At 39.8% G+C, this 27966-nt stretch overlaps 1 protein-coding gene across 1 annotated transcript; it reads right to left on the bottom strand.

The window, feature by feature from the left end:
* Positions 1 to 2802: 2802 nt before the first annotated feature.
* RIOK1 (RIO kinase 1) lies at positions 2803 to 27405 on the bottom strand. The gene is made up of 17 exons (XM_021696939.2): positions 27335 to 27405; positions 24192 to 24399; positions 22310 to 22400; positions 21056 to 21125; positions 19426 to 19468; positions 16668 to 16760; positions 15799 to 15911; positions 15617 to 15697; positions 14133 to 14219; positions 13259 to 13396; positions 12572 to 12675; positions 12241 to 12347; positions 9641 to 9706; positions 6959 to 7078; positions 6094 to 6147; positions 3892 to 4044; positions 2803 to 3068 (listed from the first exon to the last, which is right to left on the bottom strand). The coding sequence occupies exons 1-17, from the start codon at positions 27403 to 27405 to the stop codon at positions 2958 to 2960; spliced, it is 1710 nt and encodes a 569-aa protein (XP_021552614.2). The 3' UTR covers positions 2803 to 2957.
* Positions 27406 to 27966: the final 561 nt, after the last annotated feature.

The raw sequence follows: 27966 nt of genomic DNA, 5'->3' as shown, positions 1-27966 counted from the left end.
AAAATAGAAAACCTGTCAAGCTTTTTGAAAATGAAAGGATTTTAATGTCCTCACTTGGAGCCCATGACACTTGAGTTATCCTTAAACTGAACTTTTACCAGCTTCTAGAAGAATTTTTTTTTCCAACTCTTCATTTTCTGAGCCAAAAGATTAATGAAATCACAGCCACAAAATAGGAAGGGCCTGTTACCAAGAAACAGCAAGCCACTTGCACCGAATTCAATAGAACATTCACGAAAAGAAGAGATGGTCTCAAACAACTTAGTACCAAACCATAGAGTTTTCCAACCTCTTGAGTCCATCTTCATCAAGCAGAGATAAAGCTGAAGAAAACCTGACGCCAGCCTAGAACCCCGGTTCCCATTTGGTCCATGTCTCTTCGCTGCAAGGCCAGGCTCAAACGCTGGGGCACCTGGGCCGGTGGAAGTTCTGTTCCCAAACTGCTTTATCAAAGGAAGAAGGACAACTACAGCAGCACAGAAGACAGCTCTAATTTTGTGCTTCAAAGAAAGGATCCCAACTTCTCACAGTAAACAGAAATCCTTACATTATTTGGAAGGATTAAATATCAACAAAATAGGACAGGAAATCAGATACATCTAGTGACAGTTATATCTTAGCCTTCAAGTCAAAACCCAAACCCCACCTCTCCAAATGGAAAGTAACTATACAACCAATAATGAATCCATGGGCACTTCAAACCTGTCAACACTCAAAATTCAACGGCAACCAAAGTCAGCAAATAGTCCTCTAAGTTTGCCTAAGAACAGGGCTCCTTCTTCCAAGCCTTCAGGTGAGAAAGACAGGAGAGGGGAAATATGGTTTCAGACAAGTTTGCCAGCAATATAAGCAGGTTACGAGTCGGTACGGCGTGCAGCCCAGAATCCAAACAAGGAGATGGCCTATCAGCAAGACAGTTACCAGGAGAATGTTCCTCAAATTAAAATCCCCCGACAGTCCCAAATTTTGGCATCTTACAAGCCACTTCCTCCCGGCAGCAATGCCAATGAGAATGTATTGTCCCTGTTATCATCTTACTGACATGACTTCTGCCCAAGAGAAATTGATTCCAGACTTTGTAATTGCATTAGATTCAGCAAAAGACAGCACTGAGGAGCTTGACCCCCTAAACACACCTTGTGCGAGAGTAAGACCAAACACATATGAGAAAGGGAAGATCCTGAAGATAAAATCCCCAAACGTGTACAGGATTGCTAAATCTGTTTCTGTTTCTCTCTGGCTAACTGTAGAATATTTTAGAGGGGCTACTGTTGTATTTCATTGAAATCACATTTTGCATTTGGAACTTTTTAAAGTCAGGAGGAGAGGAGAGTATGAACATAATACATGCGACCTAGTATTTTAAAAGCTCAGCTGACCGCCCCCCCGCCCCCCGCGCCGCAATAGCCCACCAACCCTCAAACCACCAGGTTCAAGCCTCAGTTTCAGGGAAACTAAGTTTATTTATAGCAATTTTTTCTGATGCAAGGGCTAAAACAGGTATTTCCAATATAAAATATATAGTAAGAAAAATTAAAAATTTATCATTTCTTTTGACTTTTGTGCTTTGTTGCAATGGAAGCTTACCCCCAAATCCTGCTCCAGTCACATTCCTTCCCAACATGGGAAGTGGCAAGTGCAACAGTCTCAGTTGCTTGGGTCATAAACCCTGAAGCCATCCCTCACTTTGTCATACACCTCACATACTCCCTTAGCACATCCAGTTCACGCCACTGTGTTAAACTAGAATCCCACCACTCTCTCCATGTCCGCTGCCACCATGCTAGACAGACCCATCCCCAGCTCCCACGTGGGTTACTACAGTAACTGCCCCTCTGGTCTCCCACCCTCGCTTCCTACTCAGGTCTCTACGGAGGCCAGAGAGCGAGATCCCTCCAAAACACAAGTCAGATCATATCATTCCTCTGCTCAAAATCCTCTAATAGCCTAGCACCATGTGATCTCTTTCTCGGTCATGGGAGCCTCTTGTTTCGGGAACATTCCAGGCACACTTCTGCCTCAGGGCCTTCACACTTGCTGTTTGCTTTGACTGGAATACTCTTCTCTCCTGATACATACCTGACTCCCATTCTTCAAGTATTTGCTCAAATGTAGCTGCTCGGTGTGGCCTGTTTTTCAACGGCAAACTCCCACCTCCCCAGGCATTCTCTTTGTTCTGCATTATTTCTCACCACAGAATTTACCACCTACTGATACATTTTTATTTATTAGTTTAATGTCTTGCTTTCAAAATGTAAAGTACCCGAACATGGTAATTTTTCAGTTTTGTTTACTGCTGTATCCCTAGCACCTAACACACTCAAATATTCGATGAATGAACAGAATAGGCCAAATAGCTGAATGTGAAATAGCTTATAAACTGCGATGTCTTCACTCAAGAGTAACAAAGATGAAGAGTAAGTGCATCCCAAATGAGCAGCAATGCACACAGAACAGTCGCAGTAGATGATTACTGAATCAACCACCAAATGAATTCTCTTAGAAACGAAACTCCCTTCCACAGAAACCGCGGCCCTAGGATCAAATGATTTCAGATGGGTCTCTGGCATGTACGAGCAAAGCAAAAACAATCTACCCAAGTCTGTCCAAAGTGCCTTTACACTTACATAAAGACTATGGATGTTGGTCACATTTAAACATTTATGATGCTTCGAAAAACATATTGCAGGAGAAAAAAATATATATAAAAATAAAACTGTATAAAGTTCTTCATTAAAATAGTAGTTTAAATAAATCCTCTGTCAATACCACCCAGAGGCAGTGAGTGCATCTAGACGGGGAGAGCTTAGAGCTTGTTACATAATTACACAAGAACACGTGAGCACACGTGAGCCCATGTTCACAACACTGCCGTGAGAACCCCTTCCAGGCACAGCTCACCGCGCAGGCGGGAAAAGCAACTGATGGAAGATTACTCTATGTCTCGAGTTCTGGTTCTATTTGCCCTTTTTCATCTTGGCTGTCTTCTCCTTCCTTTTTTTCACATGCTTCGGAATTTTGTTTTTTCTTTTCTCTCTCTGGGCTTCCTTGACCATCTTTTTTCTTTCCTGTAAAACAAAAACAAAAATAAAGGAACCTGCAGATTTCATTCCGAGTATTCATTTTACTATTACAACTAAGTAAGAAAACATATGTGAAAGGACAAAAGTGAGTATAACAGGAAAAGATGAAAATGATTAGGATGTGGTGGTGCAATTTGGTTCCAAATTTGTCTTCACGGTTTCTTAATAGAAATTTGAAGAGTGCCAAACAGAAATAACTGGGAGGACTATTAAATGTTTGCAACTACTTTTCTTCACAAGTTTCATATTCTAACAGAAATACAGGTTGGAAAGACAAAATATTTGCAGTAGACAAAGACAGAAAATGTGTGCATTAGCTTGGGTATGTCTCTCAGAAGTCTTAGGGCCCTGAACATTGTAAGGATTAAAGGCTTAAGCTAAGAATGAACAGTAACATTTACACAGCAATCATGTATCATTCGTCTCTTATGCTGATGGCTAGGAGTGGAATAAGTCTTTTAGATTCTGGAAACACCGACTGAGTTGCAAATCCCCTATGAAATGGCCTTTCAGTATTTCACCATGGGACAACTCCAACATCAATTGTGTTTCAAGTGAATGACAATCATTTCTAATCGATGAATTCAGTGTGTCCTCTCTCTAGGCAGTGCCCAGGGAGCTCCTAACAGAAGCCCAATCTCTACACAATGTGACCTCCAAAGGCAAAGTTCACACTTAGAAACTAGCACTACAACTAGAAGTACTTACTGATCAATAATCTTTTCAGCCATCATAATCTAGTAAATGAGAAACGAAACTGGCTTTGCTACCATGCTGAAGAACAAGGGAATTTGAGTTCTCGGCTCACCTTTTTATCAACTTCAATGTCAGCAGTGGGTTTCCTGGAGCAGGCCTGTTCTCCCTGCTCTTCTGAGTCTATGTCAGAACACTCAGAGCTTCCAGCATCTTCTGAATCAGAACAAGCCTTTTCCTTAGCCTGATTTTCTAGAAGTGCAGGGACCTTGAAAATATTACAAAAGCTATTCTATAACCACTTAGTCACCTATTGTTAAATGCGATAATGGTAGAATTCAGATTTTTCAGCCTTGCAGGTATACGGTGAAAAACTACATCCTGTACTGAAACATTGAGAACAACAGAATCAACATCAGGGAGGAAGCGTGGAAGCAGGGCATCGAGTGAGGCTCCAGGACACACCCAAATGAAGGAACTGTGGCTTCACTGGGTGACCCAGATCACTGACAGAACCAAGCTTGATTTGGAAGGAGAAATACAGATAGAAGTAAAAAATAAAGATTGATTTGGATAACTTCACAGCTATTTTCCTATGAATTGAATGTCAAGCAATACTTACTATTAGTCCAATCAAGAGGGAAAACAATATTTAAACAAGAGAAATTGGTGCTTCCCCCCCGGCCGAAGTTTAGCAGTTTTTAAAGCAGCATGAAGCATTGTTTAAAAACAAGAGGTTTTGGGGGCGCCTGGGTAGCTCAGTTGGTTAGGCGACCGCCTTTGGCACAGGGCATGATCCTGGTGTCCTGGGATCAAGTCCCACATCGGGCTCCCTGCTCAGCGGGGAGTATGCTTCTCCTTCTGACCCTCCTCCTTCTCATGCTCTCTGTCTCTCATTCTCTCTCTCTCAAATAAATAAATGAAATCTTTAAAAAAGTAAAATAAAAACAAAAAAATAAAAACCAAGAGGTTTTGGGTGCCTGGGTGGCTCAGTCGATTGAGTGGCTGCCTTCGGCTCAGGTCATGATCCTGGAGTCCCAGGATCGAGTCCCGCATCAGGCTCCCTGCTCAGTGAGAAATCTGCTTCTCCCTCTGACCCTCCTCCCTCTCGTGCTCTCTCTCTCTCTCTCTCACTCACTAATAAATAAAAAATCTTTTAAAAAATAAAAAACAAGAGGTTTTCTTTTTATAAGAAAAAATATCTTTAAAAGGCAATTGTACAAAAAGGTTTTCTAGCCAGTTTTCACAAAATCTTCATGTGCTGGAACTCAAGGCACAACTGCCCTATAACACGTACTATATGTAACACATACTGAACATGTGAGTTTTCCTAATTCAATTCTTCCAAAAACAAAGACACAGTAAAATTTCAAAAAGCAAACTATGATCCTTCACATTTAAGCCTTTAATTAAGAACATCCAAATAGGGATGCCTAGGTGGCTGAGTCAGTTAAATGTCCAACTTTTGATCTCAGGTCAGTTCAAGTCCCAAGTTGGGCTCCACGCAGGGTGTGCAGCCGACTTTATTATTATTTTTTTTTAATTTTATGTATTTATTTGGAGGAGAGAGAGAGAGAGACAGTGACTGAACCACTTAGACGCCCCGCATGGAACCTACTTTAAAAACAAAATAAAACATTAAAATAAATAAGAACTGCCTTTATTTTTGCTTACGTTAGAATTAATCCACACCATTCTAAAAATGTAAAACAAAACAAGAAAAAACACTACAGGAAGCCAGAACTATAAAACTGCTAAACCTGTGAGACTGCTCTGCAACAGGTTTTTGTTTTTTTTTTTTTAAAGATTTTATTTATTCATAAGAGACAGACAGAGAGAGAGGCAGAGGGAGAAGCAGGCTCCCCGCTGAGCAGGGAGCCCGATGCGGGACTCGATCCCAGGACCCTGGGATCATGACCTGAGCCGAAGGCAGACACTTAACCATCTGAGCCACCCAGGCGCCCTGCAACAGGTTTTATACCAGTATGAGACCAGAATCCCTTGTTGTTTTTTTTAACTGTAAAAACACCAAGAAACACCTGGTTATCATTAATAATTTCATAAAGACCAGGATATAAAAAGCATCAATGCCTCAGCAAGAACAACAGAACAACTGACAGAAATAAACCACAAATTCCTGTATTTCAGTCTTAGGGCTAAAAAAGTGAACACAAATCGGGCATTTCTGAAAATGCCCAAAAACTTCGGAAATATCTATACTAGTAATAATATTGTTAGTTTAATTCTAGTATAAAGTAGGTTTTATAGGCTTCAAAAGAGTATTCACGTAAATGAACATCAACACAAGTTCTCATACCTTCTGAACTCCGGACAGATCTTTCTTCAATCCTGTAACGGTCTGGTACAGAATCTTATTACCAAAAAGACAAAAAGAAGAATCAACATAAAGCTAAGCAGTGACAAACACACATTGTAATATTATGAAAGAACACTGTGGGCTAATAATCTTCTGTGATTATTAAGAGGTGCCTAAAACTTACCCCCTGGTTAACACAGAAAGTTTATAGCATAGGTATTATTCTTGCCCCCCGAGCACACAGCCATTAGCAAACTCTGGCCCACAACCCACCCACAGCCTGATGGTTTTTACAAATGAACCTTTGCCACCAATTTTATAAGAGAAAACTCTTAACTGTGATTCTCAATTAAATGGAATGTATGCTCCCCAAAATAACTCCATTCTTCTCTCATTATTAGGAATCATGAAAAGCTATATCAATTATTATTAAAGGGCTTTTAATTTCTTCAATAAAAACTTGGGGAATTTTTCTTTTTCTTATTTTATAATGACCTACATAATAGCCTCAATTTTGCTTCTTTACCTGCAAAGTCTAAAATATTTACTATCTGGCCTTTTCACAGAAAGAAATGTTCCAGACCTTGAAATATGTATGTTAATGGACCTAGTGTAATAACCATTTACAGCCCAGACTTTACACAAATCTTCCATTTTCTGCAACTATAGTCTATTGGACTCAAATGTGCCATTTTCTTTCACAAATACCAGTGAATTCCCTTTACATCCAATGTGCGCAGAGGACCTATTAATGCAAAGGGAATCAGCCATCTCAGAAGATTAGAAGCCAACATTCAAAATGGCAGGTTTGGGACAGTAGCTTCCTCTATAAACTTGCTTGTTATATACAAACCAAGCTACTCACATTGTCTTGTTGGGCATTCATGGCCATATCTTCTTCCTTCAATTTCATCATTATATCCATATCCCTTTCATAGTTTTTTACTTCATTCAAGGTTCTAGGAATATATGCTCTCTTAAACACCTAACAGACACAGAGGAAAAGAAAATCAAAAGTGTTATTCACATGCTTCTCTCATTCCCTGAGCATCTCACACCCACCACATCCGAAGACTCTGCCGTCATCTACAGCACGGATCCTCAGCCAGGCTCTGCACACACTGGTGTTGCTGTGCGGATCCCAAAAGGACTCTGTTACTAACGATAAAATGTGAAATGATTTGAAGTCCCCACTTTCCCCTTGTTTGCATTCCAGAAAGCTTTTCTGAGTGGGAAAGAAAGGAATGGAGTTGCAGTTAGCAAGTACTGCCCCCGGCTAGGCCTTACAAAGGAACATGTTCTTACATGGAAATATTATCTACCCTGTGCTATGGTGAAAAGGATTCAGAACTGCTGATAAATATAGGGTGCCTTATATTCATCCATCACACTAACAGCTCTGAGAATTTTTGATTAAAAGTCTACTATGGGGGGGCCTGTGTGGCGCAATCAGTTGAGAGACCAACTCTTGGTTTCGACTCAGGGCGTGATCTCAGGGTCCCGAGACTGAACCCCAAGTCGGGGTCTGTGCTTAGTGTCGAGTCTGCTTGAGATTCTCTCTCCCTCTCCCTTTGCCCCTCCTACTTGTTCTTTCCCTCTCTCAAACAAATAAATAAATCTTTAAAAAATACACTAATCCCCAAGATTAAAATAATTTTCTTTTTCACCACACATATTTAAAGTCTACAATGGTACCAAAATCAACATTTAAATCATTTAAAAATTCACATTTGTGAACTGAGATGGGTTTTCCCTTCTTGAATAATGTTTCAATAGGTTCTTTAAAAATGTTCTCTATCTAAAGCATTATATGCCCTAATTTCAAACTACACTACAAAGCTATAATAATCAAAACAGTATAGCACTAGCACAAAAACAGACACATAGATCAATGGAACAGAATAAAGAGCCCAGAAATAAACCCACGCATATAAGGTCAATTAATTTACAACAAAGGAGATACGAATATATAACAGGGAAAGGACAGTCTCTTCAACAAATGGTATTGGGAAAACTGGACAGCCACATGCAAAAGAATGAAACTGAACCACTATCTTACCATACATAAAAATAAACTCATAATAGAGCAAAAACCTAAATGTAAGACCTAAAACTTTAAAATTCCTAAAAGAAAAAGGCAGTAAACTTAAATACAGTCTTAGCAGTATTTTTTTGGATCTTTCTCCTCAGGCAAGGGCAACAAAAGCAAAAATAAGCAAATGGGGACTACATCAAACTAAAAACCTTTTCACAGGAAACAAAACCATCGACAAAAAGATAGCCTACTGAGTGGGAGAAGATATTTGCAAATGATGTATCTGATAGGCGGTTAATATCCACAAAATATAAGGAACTCGTAAAACTCACCACCAACAAAAAACAATCTGATTAAAAAATGAGAGGACCCGAATAGGGATTTTTCCAAAGACATACAGATGGCCAACACTCCCATGAAAACATGCTCAGCATCACCGTAGAGATACAAATCTAAACCACAATGAGAGATCACCTCACACCAGTCAGAATGGCTAGTATCAAAAAGACGTAAGTGTTGGCAAAGATGTAGAGAAAAGAGAACCCCCATATACTGCTGGTGGGAATGCAAAATGGTGCAGCCACTATGAAAAAATGTATGGAGCTTCCTCAAAAAATTAAAAATAGAACTACCACAAAATTCAGCAATTCTACTTCTGGGTATTTATCCAAACAAAACAGAAATACTAATTCGAAGAGATACATGCACCACTATGTTCACTGTAGTATTATTTACAAGAGCCAAAATAAGGAAGAAGCATAAGTGCCCATTAATAAAGAAAATGTATATATATATATATATACACACACACACAAACACACAATAAAATATTACTCAGCCTTAAAAGAGTGAAATCTTGCCATTTGTGACAACATGGATGGACCTCAAAGGTATTATGCTTAGTGAAATAAGACCGAGAAAGATAAATACTGTATGATTTCACTTATATGTGGACTCTATAAAAACAAAACAAATGAACTAACAAAACAGAAACAGACTCATAAATACAGAGAACAAACTGGTGGTTGCCAGATGGGGAGAGGATGGGGGAATGAGAAGGGGATTAGAGGTATGAACTTATAGTTTTAAAATAAATAAATCACACATATATAAAATACAGCATAGGAAATATAGTCAATAACATTATAGTAACTATGTATGGTGACAGATGGTAACTAGACTTAGTGTGGTGACTATTCAGTAATGTACATAAATGCCGAATCACCGTGCTGCACATCTGAAAGTAATACAATACTGCACATGAACTATTCTGCAAATAAGTAAGTAAAGCTCTCCATCTAGGACAATGGGCTAATAGGTTGCTGAGTGGAATGATGTAATGAAATGTAATTTATCCCATTTGGCTCAGTTAAATGATGTAAAAGGAAATATTCTCATCATCTGAAAACTGCTTCTCTCTTAAAATCAAGTTGGTGACCTAGTATGCCCTTAAAAAAACAAAAACTCAAAACAAAGTGTTTCCTATGGCTGTGGAAAGATAATACATCTTACCTCTTCGTCCACATGATCTTGGCTGGACCTTTCTTCCTTGGTCCTTTGAGATGCTATTTCCATGGCCTTGGAAAGAAATCAAAAGTTACTTTCCTTTATATTCAACCTACAGAAGATGCATCTATTTCTCAATTTTAGTATAAACCTGCTCTCACCTTTATCGGTATCACGTCTACACTTCTGAAAAAAGGACTCTGAGGCCTCCAGTGACACAGGTTAGCTCTGTCAGATCTCACCAAAAAGGCTGCTATCAGCTCAAAAGTAACAGTATAAATCAAACCATTTAGCCTTGGGGAATCCCTATCCCTTTCCTCAAGAGTAAAACTACTCTCCTTAATTTTTTTTTTTTTTTTTAAAGGTTTTACTTATTTGAGAGAGACAGAGAGAGAGAGAGCACGAGCAGGGGGAGGGGCAGAGGTAGAGGGAGAAGCAGACGCCCCACTGAGCAAGGAGCCCGATGTGGGCCTCGATCCCAGGACCCTGGGATCATGACCTGAGCCGAAGGCTCAACCGACTGAGCCACCCAGGTGCTCCTAATTGTTTTTAAGTGGGACTTGAACTCAAGACCCTACTTTCCCTAATTTTTAAATGATTAGCAAAAATATTTACTAAAGGAAAACTGAGACCCAAAGAATGGAAGAACCACCCTTTAATTCTTCAGCAATGAAGGGAATCAAAGAGGAAAGGGGGATTGTCCTCTAATTTTGAGCATGTGTCTCTAATGCTGCAGAAAAATAAACCACCAAAGAAATCTCTTTGAGCAAACCGTGACTGCAACTAAGGTGACAAAGATTCTACAAGAGTCTTTTGGCTTGGAAAACTGGAAAACTGGAGATTTGTTCTCTACTAGGACACATAGAAAAAAGGAAAGAGTTGTGGTACTAGGGTTCTTTGTTTTACATTCAGACACTAAAATTAGTGCTAAAAAATTTAGGAATAAAAACGGTATGTATTTATTCAATTAATATATGTAATTGCTTAGTATGTGCCAGGTACCGATTAGGTAACGGCAATACAAGACTAAACCTCCTGTCCCGTGTGGGCTCATGGTCCAGGAGAGGCTGACAACATTAAAAAGAACTTAACAACAGGAGCGCCTGGGTGGCTCAGACGGTTAAACATCTGACTCTTGATCTCAGCTTGGGTCTTGATCTCAGGGTTGTGAGTTCAAGCCCTGCTCAGTGTGGAGACTACTTAAAAAAAAAAAAAAAAAAGAACTTAATGACAAGTGAGGTAGTAAGACCACTTCTACTACAGGCTCACATGATCTGGAAAATACATCTGCAGAAACAATGATTTCTGCGCCATTTCTCCTTGAGAAAGTTTTCTGAATGGAGCTCTAACGTAGCCAACAAGCACACGAAAAGATGCTCAACATCACTCATCATCAAGGAAATGCAAATCAAAACCATGAGACACCACCTCACACCTGTTAGGATAGCTACTCCAAAAAAAGAAAAAACCAACACAAAAAAACAGAAAATGGTGAGGATGTATGTGGAGAAACTGGCACCCTCTGCAGTGTTGGGTGGGAATGTAAAACGATTTCACCACTAAGAAGAACAGTATGGTAGTTCCTCAAAAAATTAAAAGCAGAATTACTATATAATGCACAATTCCACTTTTGGGTATACACCCAAAGGAACTGAAAGCAGGGTCTTGAAGAGAGATTTGTGCACCCACGTTCAAAGCAGCATGATTCACCAACATCCAAGAGGTGGAAGCACCCCAAGTGTCCATTCACAGATGAATGGATGCCCAGGATGTGTTTGTGCTCCATGAAAGAATCTTGAGGACATTATGCTAAGGGAAACAAGTGGCCAGAAAAAGAAAAAAACAGCATGATTCCACTTATGTGAGGTACCTACAGTAGGCAACATCACAGAGAGAAAGCAGAACAGGCTGGGGGTGGGGAGAAATGGGGAGTTAATGTTTAATGGGTACGGAGTTTGTATTTTACAGGATGAGAAAGTTCTGGAGATGGACGGTGGTGACGGCTGCACAACAGTGTGAATATACGTAATGCCAGCGAACGTACACTTACACGTGGTTACAATGGTGAGTTTTACGCTATGTGCATTTTACCACACGTGCAAAAGTTCTGTGACTCAAAAAGGCCTCTGAGAAACAAGGGAAAGACCAGAAGCCAAACAGGTCTATGGCAGTCTATGTAATCTTGCCCAATGCTTCAAGTCAAGAAACCTGGATTTCCCATTGGCTTTTTTTTTTTTAATTTTTTTATTGTTATGTTAATCCCCATACATTACATCATTAGTTTTAGATGTAGTGTTCCATGATTCATTGTTTGTGCATAACACCCAGTGCTCCATCCAGAACGTGCCCTCTTTAATACCCATCACCAGGCTAACCCATCCTCCCACCCTCCTCCCCTCTAGAACCCTCAGTTTGTTTTTCAGAGTCCATCGTCTCTCATTCCCATTGGCTTTTTACTGTATTTTTGATTCCCTATGTGTGAAATCAGGAGGTCTCAGGAAGCTGTTGAAACGAACATACACTGAGCAATTGGAGTCCCTGAGAAGCAGCACGTAAGTGCAGATTACTACTATTTTCTGTTCTTTCTTTTCCTCGCCCCATCTCACCTTTGAGAGGTAAGCGTCCATGTTCTCCTGTGTAATGGACGGATCTGTGACAAATTCAAAGAGTTCCCGCACGGTCATCACAGCAACGCTGTGCTTCAAAAAGAAATCTGTTGGAAGGAAAACGCAGCACAGCCTTAGGAGGGAAAAAGTTGTTACTCCAACTATGTTACGAAGAAACAAAGAGATGAATAAAAATACACCATCTCCCAGCAAATGGTATAAGTATCACTACATCAAAAGATTTAGTGCCAAGATTTGACATCAACAGCTTACCAGAGTGCAGAACCAACAGACACAAACAAGCCGGTAGGAAATTCCAATTTCCACTCACCGTTGACATTGGCACAGTCCTTTCTCAAGAACTCCAAGGCATGTGGGTGGTCATGCTCTACGGACTGAGAAACGTCAATGATGTACACACCTCCACTATGGTACCTGTGGGCCAGACACGCAGGGACTTGGATTCTACTTTCCTGCGTTTTGTTGTTTAAAAAAATTCTATCTTAAGAGCAAGCGAAATAACCAATAGAATGAACAAGGTGGGTAAGGATAAGAGGCCACTTTGACTAGCAAGAGATGAAAACTGAGATTTCCAAAGTCTGAGAATTCTGTTAATGATCAGATGGTCAGTTCTGTGACTAAGGCCACCACAAGCACAGAACACATCCTATACTATGACCATGTGGAGGCCAACTTTAAATCTTTAGAATTTAAAAATGACTTCTTGGGGTTGCCTGGGTGGCTCAGTTGGTTAAGCGTCTGCCCTTGGCTCAGGTCATGATCCCAGGGTCCTGGGCTCGAGCCCCGCATCGGGCTCCCTGCTCAGTGGGGAGTCTGCTTCTCCCTCTCCTCCCCGCTCGTGCTCTCGCTATCTCTGTTTCTCTCTCTCAAATAAATTAAAAAATAAAAAAGCAAAAAATAAAATAAAAATAAAAATGACTTCTTGGATTGGGATTTTATTTTTTTAAAGGACATGAAACGCTGTACAGGAGGTTCCCAAGGGACAAAACACACTCACAGCATGTTAAATTCACTGAGATCTGCATGGACAAGTCTGGCATCTTGATACATTCTTCTCATGTACTGGATGACCTGCAGATATAACTCCCGAGCCTTAGATTCTGATAACTGGACGTTTTTCAACAGTGGCGCTGGCCTTTAATACAAATAAAATGAACTAAGATAAAATGCCCCAGAACAAGTTTTCTTGCTTTATACTACACATTGCTACATGGACTTCTTTTCAACAACTTATCACTGAGCAACTGGGTCACTATAGATGTACCAATCAAAAAGTTGTCAAGAAACAGGTGTTCTCCCAGCTTACTGTATAAAACATTCCTCAAAACAGGGTGAACTTTGTTATTCTGAAGCACTTTGAGACTTAAAAAGGTAAAATAAATGAGTAACTCTGCACAAGTACAGTGGAAAAGATTCACAAAAAACATTCCAAGATGAAAGGAGCTATTTAAATGGCAAATAGTTGTAGGTCAGATAATTTGAAGCACTTAAAAATATACTTCTGACTGTCACTGTTTACAGCTTTCTTCCTGGCCACCATAATGGGTGTGAGGTATAAGAGATCAAAGAAAATCATGCCAGCTGGGCTGGTTGCAGGCTTAAGCCTCATGATGATTCTGAGACTTGTCTTATTGTTGCTCTGAGAATCCAAAGGAACTGAAGACTAAAGTCATGTGATTCTACGGGCAGAGCATACACTCTGTATTTAAAAGATAAGCTTCAACGTGGAATGTTAAGTGTCTTATTTTACGTTAGAAACAACAGAAATGCTCCAAAATAAACACTGGTTTGAGGGATTTTTTTTTTTAAACCAAAATATATATATATATATACTTCTGAGCATGTAATTATTAGGCCTTCTACATACTCACATGTCATCTTTACCAATGAAGCCCATGACAAGAACATGACTTCTCAGCAGGACAGGTTCTGGGCATGGGATCTGTGCTGTGTTTAGCCTGTGGTATTCAAAAAGACAAAAGGACAAATGAAAAGGTGACACAACATGTAAAACAAATCACAACGGCTACAGAACACAAGATTAATATGGCTGTTAGGAAACAGCATCAACACATCTCAGTTGCATTACTGTATTTCATAAACTCGAAGACCACAGAGATTTTAAGTGGCACCAAGATGCACAACCAAGAACCGCAAAACACTGGCAATTCATCTATATCTCATAGCCTCTAACACTCAGTCCCACTCCAGAGATGTTAAACTGTGCAATGTGCATCTCAGAACTGATGAACTACAGCAGTTATGTCTTCTGAGTTGATTAGCCTCAACAATGATTAATAAAACAGTTGGACTCAGGGTGCCTGGCTGGCTCAGTGGGTAGAGCACATGACTCTTGACCCTGGGGTCGTGAGTTAGAGCCCCGCCCACACAGGGTGTAGTTTACTTACAAAAAAACCAAAAAACAAAAAACCAGTTGGACTCATACCTAATAGCTAACTGAACACAAAATTTCAAAAGGACTTTCAAAACAAGTATTTAATACTAAAACATCCGGGGCACCTGGGTGGCTCAGTTGGTTAAGCGACTGCCTTCAGCTCAGGTCATGATCCTGGAGTCCCTGGATCGAGTCCCGCATCAGGCTCCCTGCTCGGCAGGGAGTCTGCTTCTCCCTCTGACCCTCCCCCCTCTCATGTGTGCTGTCTCTCATTCTCTCTCTTTCAAATAAATAAATAAAAATCTTTAAAAAAAAAAAAATTTAAAAAAAATTAAAAAAAATAAAAAAATACTAAAATATCCAACGTATGTCACCAATGCACAGCAGATAAAATGTTAAAAGGTACTCGAAAGAGAAAAAAAAAAAACTTCAAATTTTTGAGAACACTTGATCTCAGCTAAGTAAGTTGCCCTCACCTGATATAAAAGTGTCAGCACAAAGAACGTATAAGTATGTCCAAGACTGGACTGAAATCCGAAAAGGAAACTATGATAGAGTTTAGGTCCTAACAAAATCGTCTAAAACTCCAATGCCTATAAAAAATGACACATCAGTCTCAAAACCTGATTGTGTATTTCCCTGCTTAAAATCTTGCATTAGCCCCCTATCATCCTCGGTATAAATTTTAAATGCTTTCACATAGCTTCCAAGGTGCTTGGAATGACCCAGCCTTGCTGAATAAATGTGAATTTTTCCGTAATGGGTTCTCAAAACAGAGAAAACAAGGTAGTTCTTATTTGTCCAGGAATGTGCCATTTCTGCGCACCTCAGCAGATCTAACGGAAATGAGCAGCACTACGAGTGTCCACCTTCGGACAGAACCACCCTGGGATATGCCAGCAGGAAGGAGCGGGGGCCAGTATGTCGGACACAGCACAGCCCCACGCTCCAGACAGTCACCTGATTAAGTTCCTCATTTCTTTTTCTGCCCAAGTTTTCACCATTTTTCTGGGGTTTCCTTTACAATAGCCATGACGAAATCTTGAACGAGAAAAATATTTGTTATTCCCGTCATTCCATTATTCCAGTTTTTATTTTAGGATATAGAAATTAGGCCAACTGGAAAAAGAATCTGAACTCACCTGAATTCCCCACTTACATACTTATCCCGATCTTTGAACACCAAAATAGAAGTTTTGTAAATTTTGATGGCTCTGCTCTCTCCATTTGCTGTGCTAGCATGGTACACATTAGCCTATTTTGCATCAAAAACAAATTAAGCTTGTGTTAAATAACTACACACAGTATTTCAATCTTTCACTCTATTTGATTTTATCCTCAAAAGTTAAAAAAAAGTCAAGCGAACTGAAGTAACATGTACGAGAAACACCATCGTCTTCTGATTATGTCAATTAAAATTCTAAACATCATTACAAAAAGGTACAGTAAGTAGAGCTCTAATTTACGTATATAGGAAGATCCAATTTATATACAAGAAGCGGCTTTCAACGTTTTTGTATCTCAAGTATGTGAAAAATATTTTAAGACATTCTTACATCTCATGATTTGTAAACGGAGTTTTACTGAGAAGTGCTTCCCATAGAATGAGTGACTCATTTAAAAATGCCATGTCTGTCTTTCTCCATATACACACACAAAGAAAAAACGGGGAAGAGATTCATTGACTCAGAAAGACTAGACTAAGCCCCTGCCCCATTAGTAACCATGTGATAAGGATTCAGGCCTGCAGTAATCTGACCCTGGGCACCACCTGGACTCAGTGATCCAGTACAGTAACAGAGGTGAAAAGGCAAGGTTGTGTGTACAACTTCCTACCTACCCATAAATATTAATAAAGCCGTTTTTAGAAATACTAAGCTATTCTGACTTGTGTATTTTTTTTCTTTTCTTTTTAAAGGCACCATTTATTTACTAAGTGCCTTAGTTTCATTTGTTATCTGAAGTAAGAAAACTAACATGAAAACACTCAGGCAGCCAAAGAAAAGCTCACTTCTTTTCCTGTGCTTACGCAGCCATTTATCTCAGATATGATTCCTCTAGTCAACATCTTGAATAATACCATTCGTGTTCTAGGATCCAACACCTAAAAAAATGCAAAAAATAAAAAGTTCAGAGAGACAGTACCAAATATTTCTCATTGAAACATCTGACCATCAATAACCTGAAGAAGAGCTTAAGTACTAAGCTATCCTGGCTGACTCAATGAAAAGTATCAACTGTGGTGTTTTTATTCACTATAATTTCTAACAAATAAAATGCCACACGAAGGTGAAAGGAACAAGAGATGCACCAACAAGTTCAGTCACAGAAATTAAAGTCTACCAAGTCAAAGGGAAGCAGAAATTGACGGCAGACTGACATTAGATAATAGAATATAATGCAAGTCACATAACTAGGTTTACATTTTCTAGTCACATTAAAAGGAGTAAAAAATAGCAGGTAAAATTTGTTTTATTTATTTAATCCAGTATATCTAAAACATTATCAGTTTCAACATGCAATCGATATAAGTTACCAGCGAGAGATTTAACACTGCATTTTTTACACTAAGCCTTCACACCAAGCCTGTTGATGTTGATAGCACATCTCAATTCAGACTAGCTACATTTCAAGTGCTCAGTGGCCACTGTACTGGATATGAAACTTTAAATCAGAGGTCAGTACCATACAGCTCATGAGTCAAATCCAGGCCACAGCCTGTTTTTCTACAGCCTGTAAGCTAGGAATGGTCTTTACATTTTAAAATAGTTGTAAAAAAAAAAAAAAATTGAGCCACAATGCTTAAAGTATTTAACCCTTTAAAGAAGGAGTTTGCACACCTCTGCTATAGATGAGTAAATCAGGGAAAGGGTCTCCTTTGAAGTCAGAGCAATCAATCTTGACTAAAAAGGACTCCAAAGTCCTCCTTAACGAAAAAGCCATGAACTTAAAGCCTGGTCCCATCCGTGCCCGAACTGAAGCAGCCACATATTTACACACACTTTCAAGGGACACTCACAACAGCCCCTCCACCTCCACGGACAGAGACGGTGTAAAGCGGCCCAATCTAACTACACTTTAGGGTCTGTCCTTCAGTGACACAGCTGCGGTCACACCAGAAACCTAAGGTTAATAAAAACAAAACCCTGGAAGACTGCATGACTAAAAGCCAAACGGCATCAATGGCAACTAGATCGAAATGAGAGGGAAGTGAGCGAACAGACACTAGCTGCCCGGGCAGCTGGGCGCACAGGTGAGCAGAGGGAGGGCACGCTGCTGGGGCGGAAGGATGCAGAGAGGCGCCTGCACTGCTGCCAAAATGGGGGGAAGCCAAGTCAGGGCCACAGGAGGGGCAACGTGCCAAAATGGCTTGTAAACAAAATAGGAAAAAAGAAATCTGCAAAGTGAATGAACTTACAAATACATACCTTAAAACACCACTTAAGATCAAGATACACACTCTTTTTTTTTTTTTTTTTTTTTTTTAAAGATTTTGTTTATTTATTTGACAGAGAGAGACACAGCGAGAGAGGGAACACAAGCAGGGGGAGTGGGAGAGGGAGAAGCAGGCTCCCCGCAGAGCAGGGAGCCCGATGCGGGACTCGATCCCAGGACCCTGGGATCATGACCTGAGCTGAAGGCAGTTGCTTAACCAACTGAGCCATCCAGGCGCCCCAAGATACACACTCTTAATTCCACATTAATTTCGAAAGGGGAAAAAAGGACTTCCTGCCTTAGTCCTTTTAGGGCCTGTGACAATTAGAGCTGCCTCACTTCTCTCAGCTGGACTACCCTTTGTTTTCAATCACACACACACACACACACACACATACCCCACACAAAACAAATACATGAGAGGGCAATGAAGACATGGATCCCAGACCTACTTCTGCCCAACTACGGGCAGACTTCTCCAACTGCACAAGTGGTTCTGAGCTCTGACTGGGAGTCCCCTTGGGACAGCAGGGGCGGTGGAAGAGGCTATGACTGCAAAGTGAGTTTATGCCTCTGTACAGGGCTGGGCAGAAGGGTGGGAGGTGGCACTAGTAATGTTCTGACCCTTTCTATCACCTTCACATCAAAAATCTGGGCCAATGCTAACATCCAATCACAACTCTCTACATACGGGGAAATTAGGAAAATCTGTCCCCACTCTTGAATAGAAAGAATAAAATAAGCATAATTTCTAAACCAAGTAAGGAATTTCTAAATGAAAATACACACATACACACACACACACCTGCTTTGTGGCAGATACCTATCTTTTGAGAAAGCTCACAAAATTCCTGCTGACCTTGTTTAAGACAAGACAAAAGATTCCTGGTCTTACAGTAACTTCTGCTTCCCCACAGAAGAGGAAAGCACTGCATGGTGGCCAGAAAGGGGCATGACTCTAACTTATCTATTAACAGTCCTAGTATAAATAAAGCAAAATGTAGATTTCTAAACTCAAAACTACAAGTAGTTTTAGACAACATTAGCATTAAGCAAGAAGGATGAATGCAAACTATAATCCCAAGAGAAAAGAAATGCTCATTTAAAATGAAACTTGCAGGGTGCTTGGGTGGCTCAGTCAGTTAAGCGTCTGCCTTCTGCTCAGGTTGTGATCTCAGGGTCCTGGGATCGAGTCCCGCGTGGGCTCCCTGCTCAGCAGGGGAATCTGCTTTTCCCTCTGCCTCTGCCCAGCTCATGCTCTCTCTCTCTCTAATAAATAAATAAAATCTTAAAATAAAATAAAATAGAGAGCTTGCAGCACATTGAAATTGTACCTGTTCCACAGTTGCTCTGTCCGCCTTATCTTTGATGCGATACCTAGCCAAAGCCAAAAAAGTATATGTGACATTCAAAATTTAGAAGCCAAAATAAAGTTTCCAAATGTATATCATTCCATGAAATTCCTAAATAGGTAGTTTCTTTAATAATAGATTTCATAATCTCATTGTAGTTTCATTGCTCGGTGATGATTCCTTCATGTCCCCTTAATCAACAGTTCAGTTCCCTAGAGCAAAAGGAGCATATCTGCAATAAGAAAAAATAATTCTCTCCATATTTCAGAAGGATTGGATAAAAAGAGCAGCTGGAGTAAAGTGAACTACGCTGCAAAAGAGAAAACACCAGGTCTGTTAATACTGTCCTTAAATCTTTAATGATTCTATTAATGCAGAATCAGTCATTTATACTGCCTTCTCTTTAGAGTTCCTTTCTACAAAGATACAAGTTTTTATCATCTTCAGGTATTTACTGGGCTCTACATTAAAATGAGAATTCTGATTGGCTTCGGCTCACACACTAAGTGATGCTATTAGCACTAAACTCATAAAGATCCAAACACAAAGATTCAAACAAACACTTCCGTGAAATAACAAATGACTATGGCAGTTCTCAAAAAGCTTCTATCTTGGGGCACTTGGGTGGCTCAGTCAGTTGAGCGTTGGACTCCTGGTTTCAGCTCAGGTCATGATCTCAGGGTTGCAAGACTGAGCTCCCCCCCTCCCCCACACTCTGAGCTCAGCATGGAGTCTGCTTGAGATTCTCTCTCTCCCTCTCCGCCTTCCTCGGCTCCAGTGGGTGCACAAGCACTCTCTGAAAATAAATAAATTTTTACAAAAAGAAAAGAAAAGCTGATATCTCTCGGGTATAGCAATAAACCAGAAGAAAGCTGGTTTTTAAGTTCAGTTCTTTTAAAGATTTATTTATTTTAGAGGGAGAGAGTGCATACATACATGCGTACCCAAGCAGGGGGAGGGGCAGAGGGAGAGAGAGACTCCGCAAGCAGACTCCAGCTGAGCCCAATGAGGGGCTCCATCTCACGACCCTAAGATCACAACCTGAGCCAAAATCAAGAGTTGGACACTTAACCTACTGAGCCACCCAAGTGCCCCTTAAGTTCGGTTCCAACACTAGTTGTATAATCTTAGTATCACTTTCTACAATAACTGCAAACACCTTAGAGTTATTAAGACATAGAAGTTAGCCAGATCTTAAACAACTGATTTTGAGAAGAATAAATAAAAACTGCTCTTAGTTATATCACTATTTAGTTTTAAATCTTCCCTTGAATTTTTAAAAATGTTTCATGGAAGAGAAAAAATTTTAATAAATTCTTAAAAGGGAACATTTTTACATTCTAACATTTTAGTTTAAAACCATTACCCTCCTGAGAGGGTAATGCATCTGTGAATTTCACAAAATTATAGTTTGACCATACATTTCTTAAGACTCAATATTTTCAACTTATAAAGAAAGGATACCCTCACCTAAGCTAAAAAAAAAGAAAGAAAAAACTGGTTTAAGTATGCAAAGAAATATCCTTTCCAAAAGAATTATGACCAAGATGCTACTTAATTTGTTTGGAATTAGTCCTTATCAGCCATGTATTATAGTTAAAATATTACTTACATATCTGCTTCCTTTTGTCTAGACTTTTCGGTGACTTTATTTATGACAGAATCAGTAACATTTAGCTTATCTGAAAATTTAAAAAACCACAATGTAAACAACATTTAAGACAAAAAGACAACAGTCTGAATAGAATACTTCCCTCTTCCTTATTTTCTAAATATTTTGTTGTATAGAGAGTTATCTTTTAATAATGAAAAAATGTTAATGTTTTTGTAGCTGAGCACGAAGCTCTGTCTCCTTAGGGAAAAGTATTGTCACTCTCATCACCACAGCTGTAATTTCTGAGCCACAGAAACCTGGACCCAGGAATCCCCTCCAAAATACTTCACCTGCATATGCTAAATTTCAGACACTTGTTAATACTTTACACAACTAATATGGATAATATAACTGCTTGAATTCCAAGTCTGATTCTAAAAACTGCAAGTTTCATTTTAAATTATAGGTCAATGATAGGCTATGAGATGTGCTAGGTTTATAATGAGCCAACATCCACAAGACAAAGATGACCCTGCATTTTTAAAGAGGTGGTGGTTCAAATCAACATTCGACAGCTCACTAAATGATTGATGCCTACATAAAAAGTGTCTAGTAAAACAAAATGTACTTAGATTCTATATTTCTAGTACAGTTGACCCGTGAACAATATGGGCTTGAATTGCGCAGGCCCACTCACATGCAGATTTTTCACAGCCAAGTACTGCACATGTATTCCCTCTTCCTTATGATTTAACATTTTCTTTTCTCTAGTTTCCTTTGTTGTAAGAATTAAATATATAACACATATAACATATAAACTATGCGCCTATCAACTGTTTATGCTATCGGCAAGGCTTCCTGTCAACAGTGGGCTATTAGTAGTTAAGTTTTGGGGGAAGTCAAAAGTTATACATGGATTTTCGACTGTGTGGAGTCAGCACCCCAACTCCCACGTTCAAAGGTTAAGTGTATTTTCAACATCCTACTATGAGATAATCTTACCATAAAATCTAATACAAAACAGACGAAAACTTGAACAGGTACCTGTAACTTTATAATTCTATAGCAGAGGAGAAAACAGAAATAAAAAAGCAAAAGCTAACGTCTCTTCCTGAAGTCAGGTTTTTAAATTGCTGAGTTTTTATCTTCTCTAAATGTTATTAGTCAGCCAGTAACAGTGAATATGCTCATTTCTTGACCTAATAACATTTTATAACACTTTATGGTCTCGGAAGAACTTCCTCAGAGCCCAAATATATTTTACGAACTCACCTAGATTAATTTTATTCTCAAATTTCCGTAAGACCTTGTCTGCTGGAGTAGACATTTTGGCTGAATTGCAATTGGAACTCTGTCGATTTGCCTAGAAGAAACAAGTTTCAGAGTTGAAGACACTAGTTTTAAATAAAGACCTAGGGTTGTTTATCACGTGCCTTTTTCCTTAGCTCACAGTTAACTATTAAAGCATCAATACTTGAATGAGAACCCTAAGAAAAGGTTAAGAATCAATCATACTTGCACAAAAAATTTTTTTAAAAGACATCTGAAATAGGACAAAGTTAGTGGTTAAAGAAATCTGTACCATCTGCCATTTTTTAACCTCTCTACAATGTATTCCTCATTCTATAAATAACAAATTAAAATTAAATGCATTTTTTTGTATGACTGCTTTATAGATTTAAAATTTGAAAATGCCCATTTACACCGAAAATGTATAACAAAGAGCTTAGACCAACATTAAACTGGTTCTAAGAACCTCATTTTGGGCCTACCGTCTCAAGAAAGGGAAAGATTAAGTATGAGGCTTAACAACTTAGACTGGCACTATGCATAAACTTAAGTAATAGCAAAAAGAGAAGAAAGAACCCATAAATAAGAGAATACAGTACAGATAAAAAGGCGCCCATAATAATTGTTAACTTAATCCTGTTATCTCAACTTGGAAGTGTGAGGCTGACTTGTTTCCTGTTTGCATAGACCTCTTTAAAGTTTTCTACTAAATATAACTTTTAAAACACTTTTAAATATAGGTTCACAGTAGAAAACACAGGTAAAATTTTAATCACCTATAATCCCCAACACCCAAGATAACAGTTAACATTTAAGCACATATACTTACTTGTATTTCCAGCTTTATTAAAAGGGATTACTCTATGTTGAAATAGCTCAACATCTCACCAATTAATTAATGGAGGAGTTACCAAAACAAGACCCCAAGTGTGAAATTCATCTGGTTATCTTTAATTGCAGGCATTCTAGTCTATGAAATAGTCTTAATATTCAAAGAAATATTGTTGGTTTTTCCCTCCCTCCATCTCTTTCAGAAACCTTTATGCTCCAGGAAGATGTACCATGCTAATCCTAGGACTCTGCAAACTCCTAAAACATTAAGTACCTCTAGTTGAGAAGAAGACTTTATGTAGTTTGGTAACTTGCGTTTTGTACACAGATCATGGTAGATCATAAACACCTGTTCATGTCATTAATATAGACTTCCACTGCAACATATTTTAAAGCTGCACAATATCCCATCATGTGAAATCAGTCCCTCAGCAAATTTAAACAAGATGTTCCTTCCAATGTTTCTCTATAAGCAATACTGGAGGATCATTCTTGTAACATTATTCTTGGCACAATCCTAGAAGAACTGCTGAGTCAAAGCATTTATTTTATGTTTTAAACGCTTTTTATCACATACCAGTTCATCCTCCAAATAACTGTGCTTATTTATTCAATCAACAATTATGTATTTTTGGTCTTGGTCAGTTTCATAGGTGAAAAAATGGCATCTCTACACATTTAATCTGCATTTCTTTAATTATTAAGGAAGTTAAACTTTTTTCTCCATGTTTCCTAACCACTTGTAGTAAACTGCCTATTCACGTCCTTTCCCATGCAGATTTTAAAGCTCATCATCTTATCATAATTTAAATGACTCTTTTTAAGTGTACTGATTATGAAAGGAATCTACATCCAGGAAATTATCAGAAATAGGAAAAGGATGAAGAACAAAAATGGTTAAAGACTGGGGCTACAGGCCAACATAACCTGAAGGAAATCTTTCAGTTAGTCAATTCCTGAATGACAAAAAGTCCTCTGAAAAAAGACGACATGAACAATAACATAAAGATGTATAAAATCATTTATAAAATACCTGGGGGTTACTCCTTGCATTCGAGATATAACCCTTGGTGAGTTTCCCAACTCCATCATCCCAGTCCCAGTCGTCATCATCATCGTACTCCTCCTCTTCCTCCTCCTCCTCCATCTCACCTCCCTCCGTCTTCTCAGACATATTCTTCTGCAGGTCCTCAAACAGAACACCATCTTGTTCTCTGATGGTCTTCAAGTCAATGCTTTCACTAGAAATAACAATGTTTCAGCATGTTTACACATACCTCTACTTGGATTTACACATGTATTTATTTGTGATACAACAGACTAAATCTATACCAATAAATCTAAAAGTTTTCCTTCCAAAGTACCTCCCCATAAACTCAACACCAGATTGTTTTTCACAGTGCCATTCCCATTGTTTGCTTCTTCTCCAGGTCCTACTAAAGAAGAAGTACATCCTGTATGAAACCCACGTCTGCCTTAATGAAGTTAGGATTTACACTGTCATTTTCTCTGCTGAATGAATGGACTCTGACCAGTACACCAGACCTGGATCTAGGAAAACCATTCGCAGATATGCCTTAAGGGGGGTGGGGGGGGGGAGCTTTTTGACAAAATTTGAGAATAAGTCTAAAGCAGCCTTACCTTGAACTCAATGCCACTCCAACAAAAGGAGCTGTATCAAGATTTGTGTCACACAAAGAACTTCAGATCACCCTTGTTTGTGAAGGGAAGGAACGGTGAACACAAATGAGAGGGAGTCTGTGTGTAATTCAGTACAAGAAGTAGTGAATTCTCAAACCCAGAGAACAGGCCCAGAGTAAAGGGAGCACAACCAATAGGGTGTTTTCCTGCCATGTGAAAATTCACAACAAGTGCTACCATATCTTCTTAGTTATTCAAGAGAAGCCAGAAGTGTGGATTTTTATATCTCCCACTTAACTGGTACATTTAATTTTAACAAAACACTGTGCATACCAAACAAAATATGTCTGCAGGTCAGATTCAATAGAGGTACTACCAGTTTTGACCTCTCATGTAGAGAACAAAGACAGGAACCACATATAACAGCTGATAATGTGAACTACCATCTTAAAGACCAGACTTGAGTAAATTCAGATGATCAATCCTGATTATTAATTAGCAACAGCTCACAGGGCTCCAACTCTCCATAGATATGGGTGGGAAGAAAATAATCATTACACATCTGCTATTTATATTTACTATGATTTTTGTAAATACAATCCTTAATTTGATCCTTCAATTGCCAGTGATTTAGAGTGGCATGTTTAAGTTATACTTCATTTCTACCAGAACTTCTCAACCTCGGCTGGACAATTTTTTATTGTGGAAGGTCATTTTGTGCCTTGTAGGATGTTTAGCAGCATCTCTGGCCTCTACCAACCAGATGCCACTATGCAATCCCCCGACCTCCCTGTTGTGACAAACAAATGTCTCTAAAGATTGCCAAGAAACCATGGAGTGTGGTGGGGTCACAAAATCCACTGGTTTATCTTCACAATATCCAATGATGGATGGAAAACCAGTGAACACTCATTACTGTTAACTACTCACCAGCCACACTGGGCTGTTTCGTCTTCCTACTTCTTCCCTAAAGCCTTATATATGCCTATCTGGAAACAAAAATCTGGAATGCAGTTGAAATAAAATCTTATTTCTCTGGCTAAATCTAATGTAACCTTCCAGTACTAGCCTATGATCATTTGCTCAGGGAAGTCTTCCCTATTCCTCACCCATTTTTCCTCTATACTACTTACCCAATTCTAATACAAATATCTATTGTCTAATTATTTAATGTTTCTCCTCCTACCATGCAAGCCCTGTGTCAATCAAGGTGATGTTTACCAATGTATCCCTACCCACTAACATTAGATCTGACACACAGAAAATGATCAACATATATTTACTGAAAAAATCCCCAACTGATTAATAAAATCTTCATGTAATGAATCCTTACTGTGAACATAAAGTAAAAACCATTTATTTGGAATTTCAAAGGACTCTCATGCTTCATGTAGGAGTTATCCTTAATTCCTTTTGCCTCACAGCCCACATCCAATCCACCACCAAATCTTGCCACTTCTTACGTCCAAAATCTAGCTCCCATCATGTCTGAACTGAATAAATTTTTTTTTTAGAGAGACAGTGCAAATGAGTTGGGGTGGGGGTGGGGTGCAGAGGGAGAATCTTATGCAGATGTGGGAACCCTGAGATCGTTACCTGAGCTGAAATCTCAAGAGTCAGACGCTTAACCGACTGAGCCACTCAGGCACCCCGACTTTATCAATTTTGAACTGCTTCCACTCATACCCTCCAAAACCATCCTCTCCTTAATAGAGTAACTCCTTTAAATCATAAATCACATTATGTCATTCCCCTGCTAAAATCTCTCCTATGGCTTTCTATTAAGACCTAAATATCCCAACTCCTCAACACTTACAAAGCTCTACATGATCTGGCCCCTTCTCACTGATCTGGCCCCTTCTCACTTCAGTACCTAGCCATCTTCTCAACTACTCCTGTTGTGCTCTAGGTACAATGGCCCGTAAATCTTCCCTTCACAGCCAAGAGGGATACCAACGTTGGGCTTCGCACTGTTGTCTCCTCTTGCTGAACGGCTGTCCCTTCTCCTCTTCTTGAGATTAGTTCCTTTTTGTCGTTCAGATCTGGACTTAACTCTCTCCTGACACTGTCATTAGTCTACCAACTGATTTTAATTATTTGCATAGGGTCTAATATCTGCTTTTTGGTTTGTTTTTTTTTTAAGTAACTCTAGGTACTCAATTGTCAGTCCGTCCCAAGTAGAAGGTAAAATTCAATGACAGCAGGGACTTAGTCTTGTTCATCACCATCTCCAGCGCCGAGGTCAGAACCTGGCATACAGGTGCTCAAATATTTTTTGAACGCTGAATGCAGTTAAAGAGCAAAAATCTATGTTCCTAGCCGCTATCCCCAACTGTGCCTGTCAGCGATGCTAACTAATCGGGGACTCCTTTGACAAGTGGCTTTCATTAACTCAGCCGCAAAGTGGGATAAAAGACCCGGCTGGGATGGAGAAAGAAGCGGAACAACTACCGGTCTCCCTCAAAAGCCTAAGGGGGCGGCGGCGGAGGAGACAGCAGAATCCCAATGGAGTCACAGTGTCCAACCCGCGCCCACCTGTCGGAGGAATCCGCGTCGTCGAACTGCCCCGGGACCACCCGGCTCATCAGCAGCCGCCGGTAGTCCATGACGGAAGCGCGCAAAGCCCCGACGCCCGGGAGGCCGTCCGCCCAGCGCTGGAACGGGAACCGCACAGAGACAGCCCTACCCGCGGACCACCAAACCGCCTTTCGGCAGAGGCCCGCCTAAAAAGCTACTCAGAAGCCCCTAAGCTAAAAGGGAACGCCACATGCTAAAAAGGGGATGCACTTTCAACCCGAGGAAGCAAGCTCTCCCCGACCGGAAACTCCCGCCCGACCGGAAGTCTCAGCCCTGCCGGAAGTCCCCCACACAGCTTCGCCCAAGGGGGCGAGGGGCGGGGACGAGGGCACGGGAGCCCGGCGGGCGGAATACCCGGCCGAGATTGGCTGGCGCGGCGGGCTGACGTCACACAGGTCGTTCCAGCCAGCCTGCTTGCCTTCTGCTAGTTTTTAAAGGCCTTCGGTGGGAGAGGCCGAAAAGCGTTCTTCCTCCCGCAAAATCCCGTGCCGAGGGAGGAAGGACGAAATCCTTACCGCGGATCCAAGAAACTATGGACCCTGGAAGTGAGCACAGTTTTTAGACTTAAGTTTGGTGCTTTGCTTTGAGGG

This window comes from Neomonachus schauinslandi, chromosome 8 (assembly GCF_002201575.2).
Source record: "Neomonachus schauinslandi chromosome 8, ASM220157v2, whole genome shotgun sequence".
In the NCBI taxonomy this organism is placed as follows: Eukaryota; Metazoa; Chordata; class Mammalia; order Carnivora; family Phocidae; genus Neomonachus; species Neomonachus schauinslandi.
The sequence above is the reverse complement of the archived record's forward strand: the minus strand, read 5'-3'. Positions and strand labels throughout refer to the sequence as shown.

Bases quoted from the DNA above. Each gene is read 5' to 3' on its own strand.
- RIOK1 (XM_021696939.2), bottom strand. From the start codon at position 27,405: ATGGACTACCGGCGGCTGCTGATGAGCCGGGTGGTCCCGGGGCAGTTC. The intron at 15,698-15,798 runs GTGAGTTCAGAT...TTCTCGTTCAAG, and splicing joins TATGTAAGTGGGGAATTCAG to ATTTCGTCATGGCTATTGTA. The intron at 14,220-15,616 runs GTGACTGTCTGG...TGAATACCACAG, and splicing joins GAAATGAGGAACTTAATCAG to GCTAAACACAGCACAGATCC.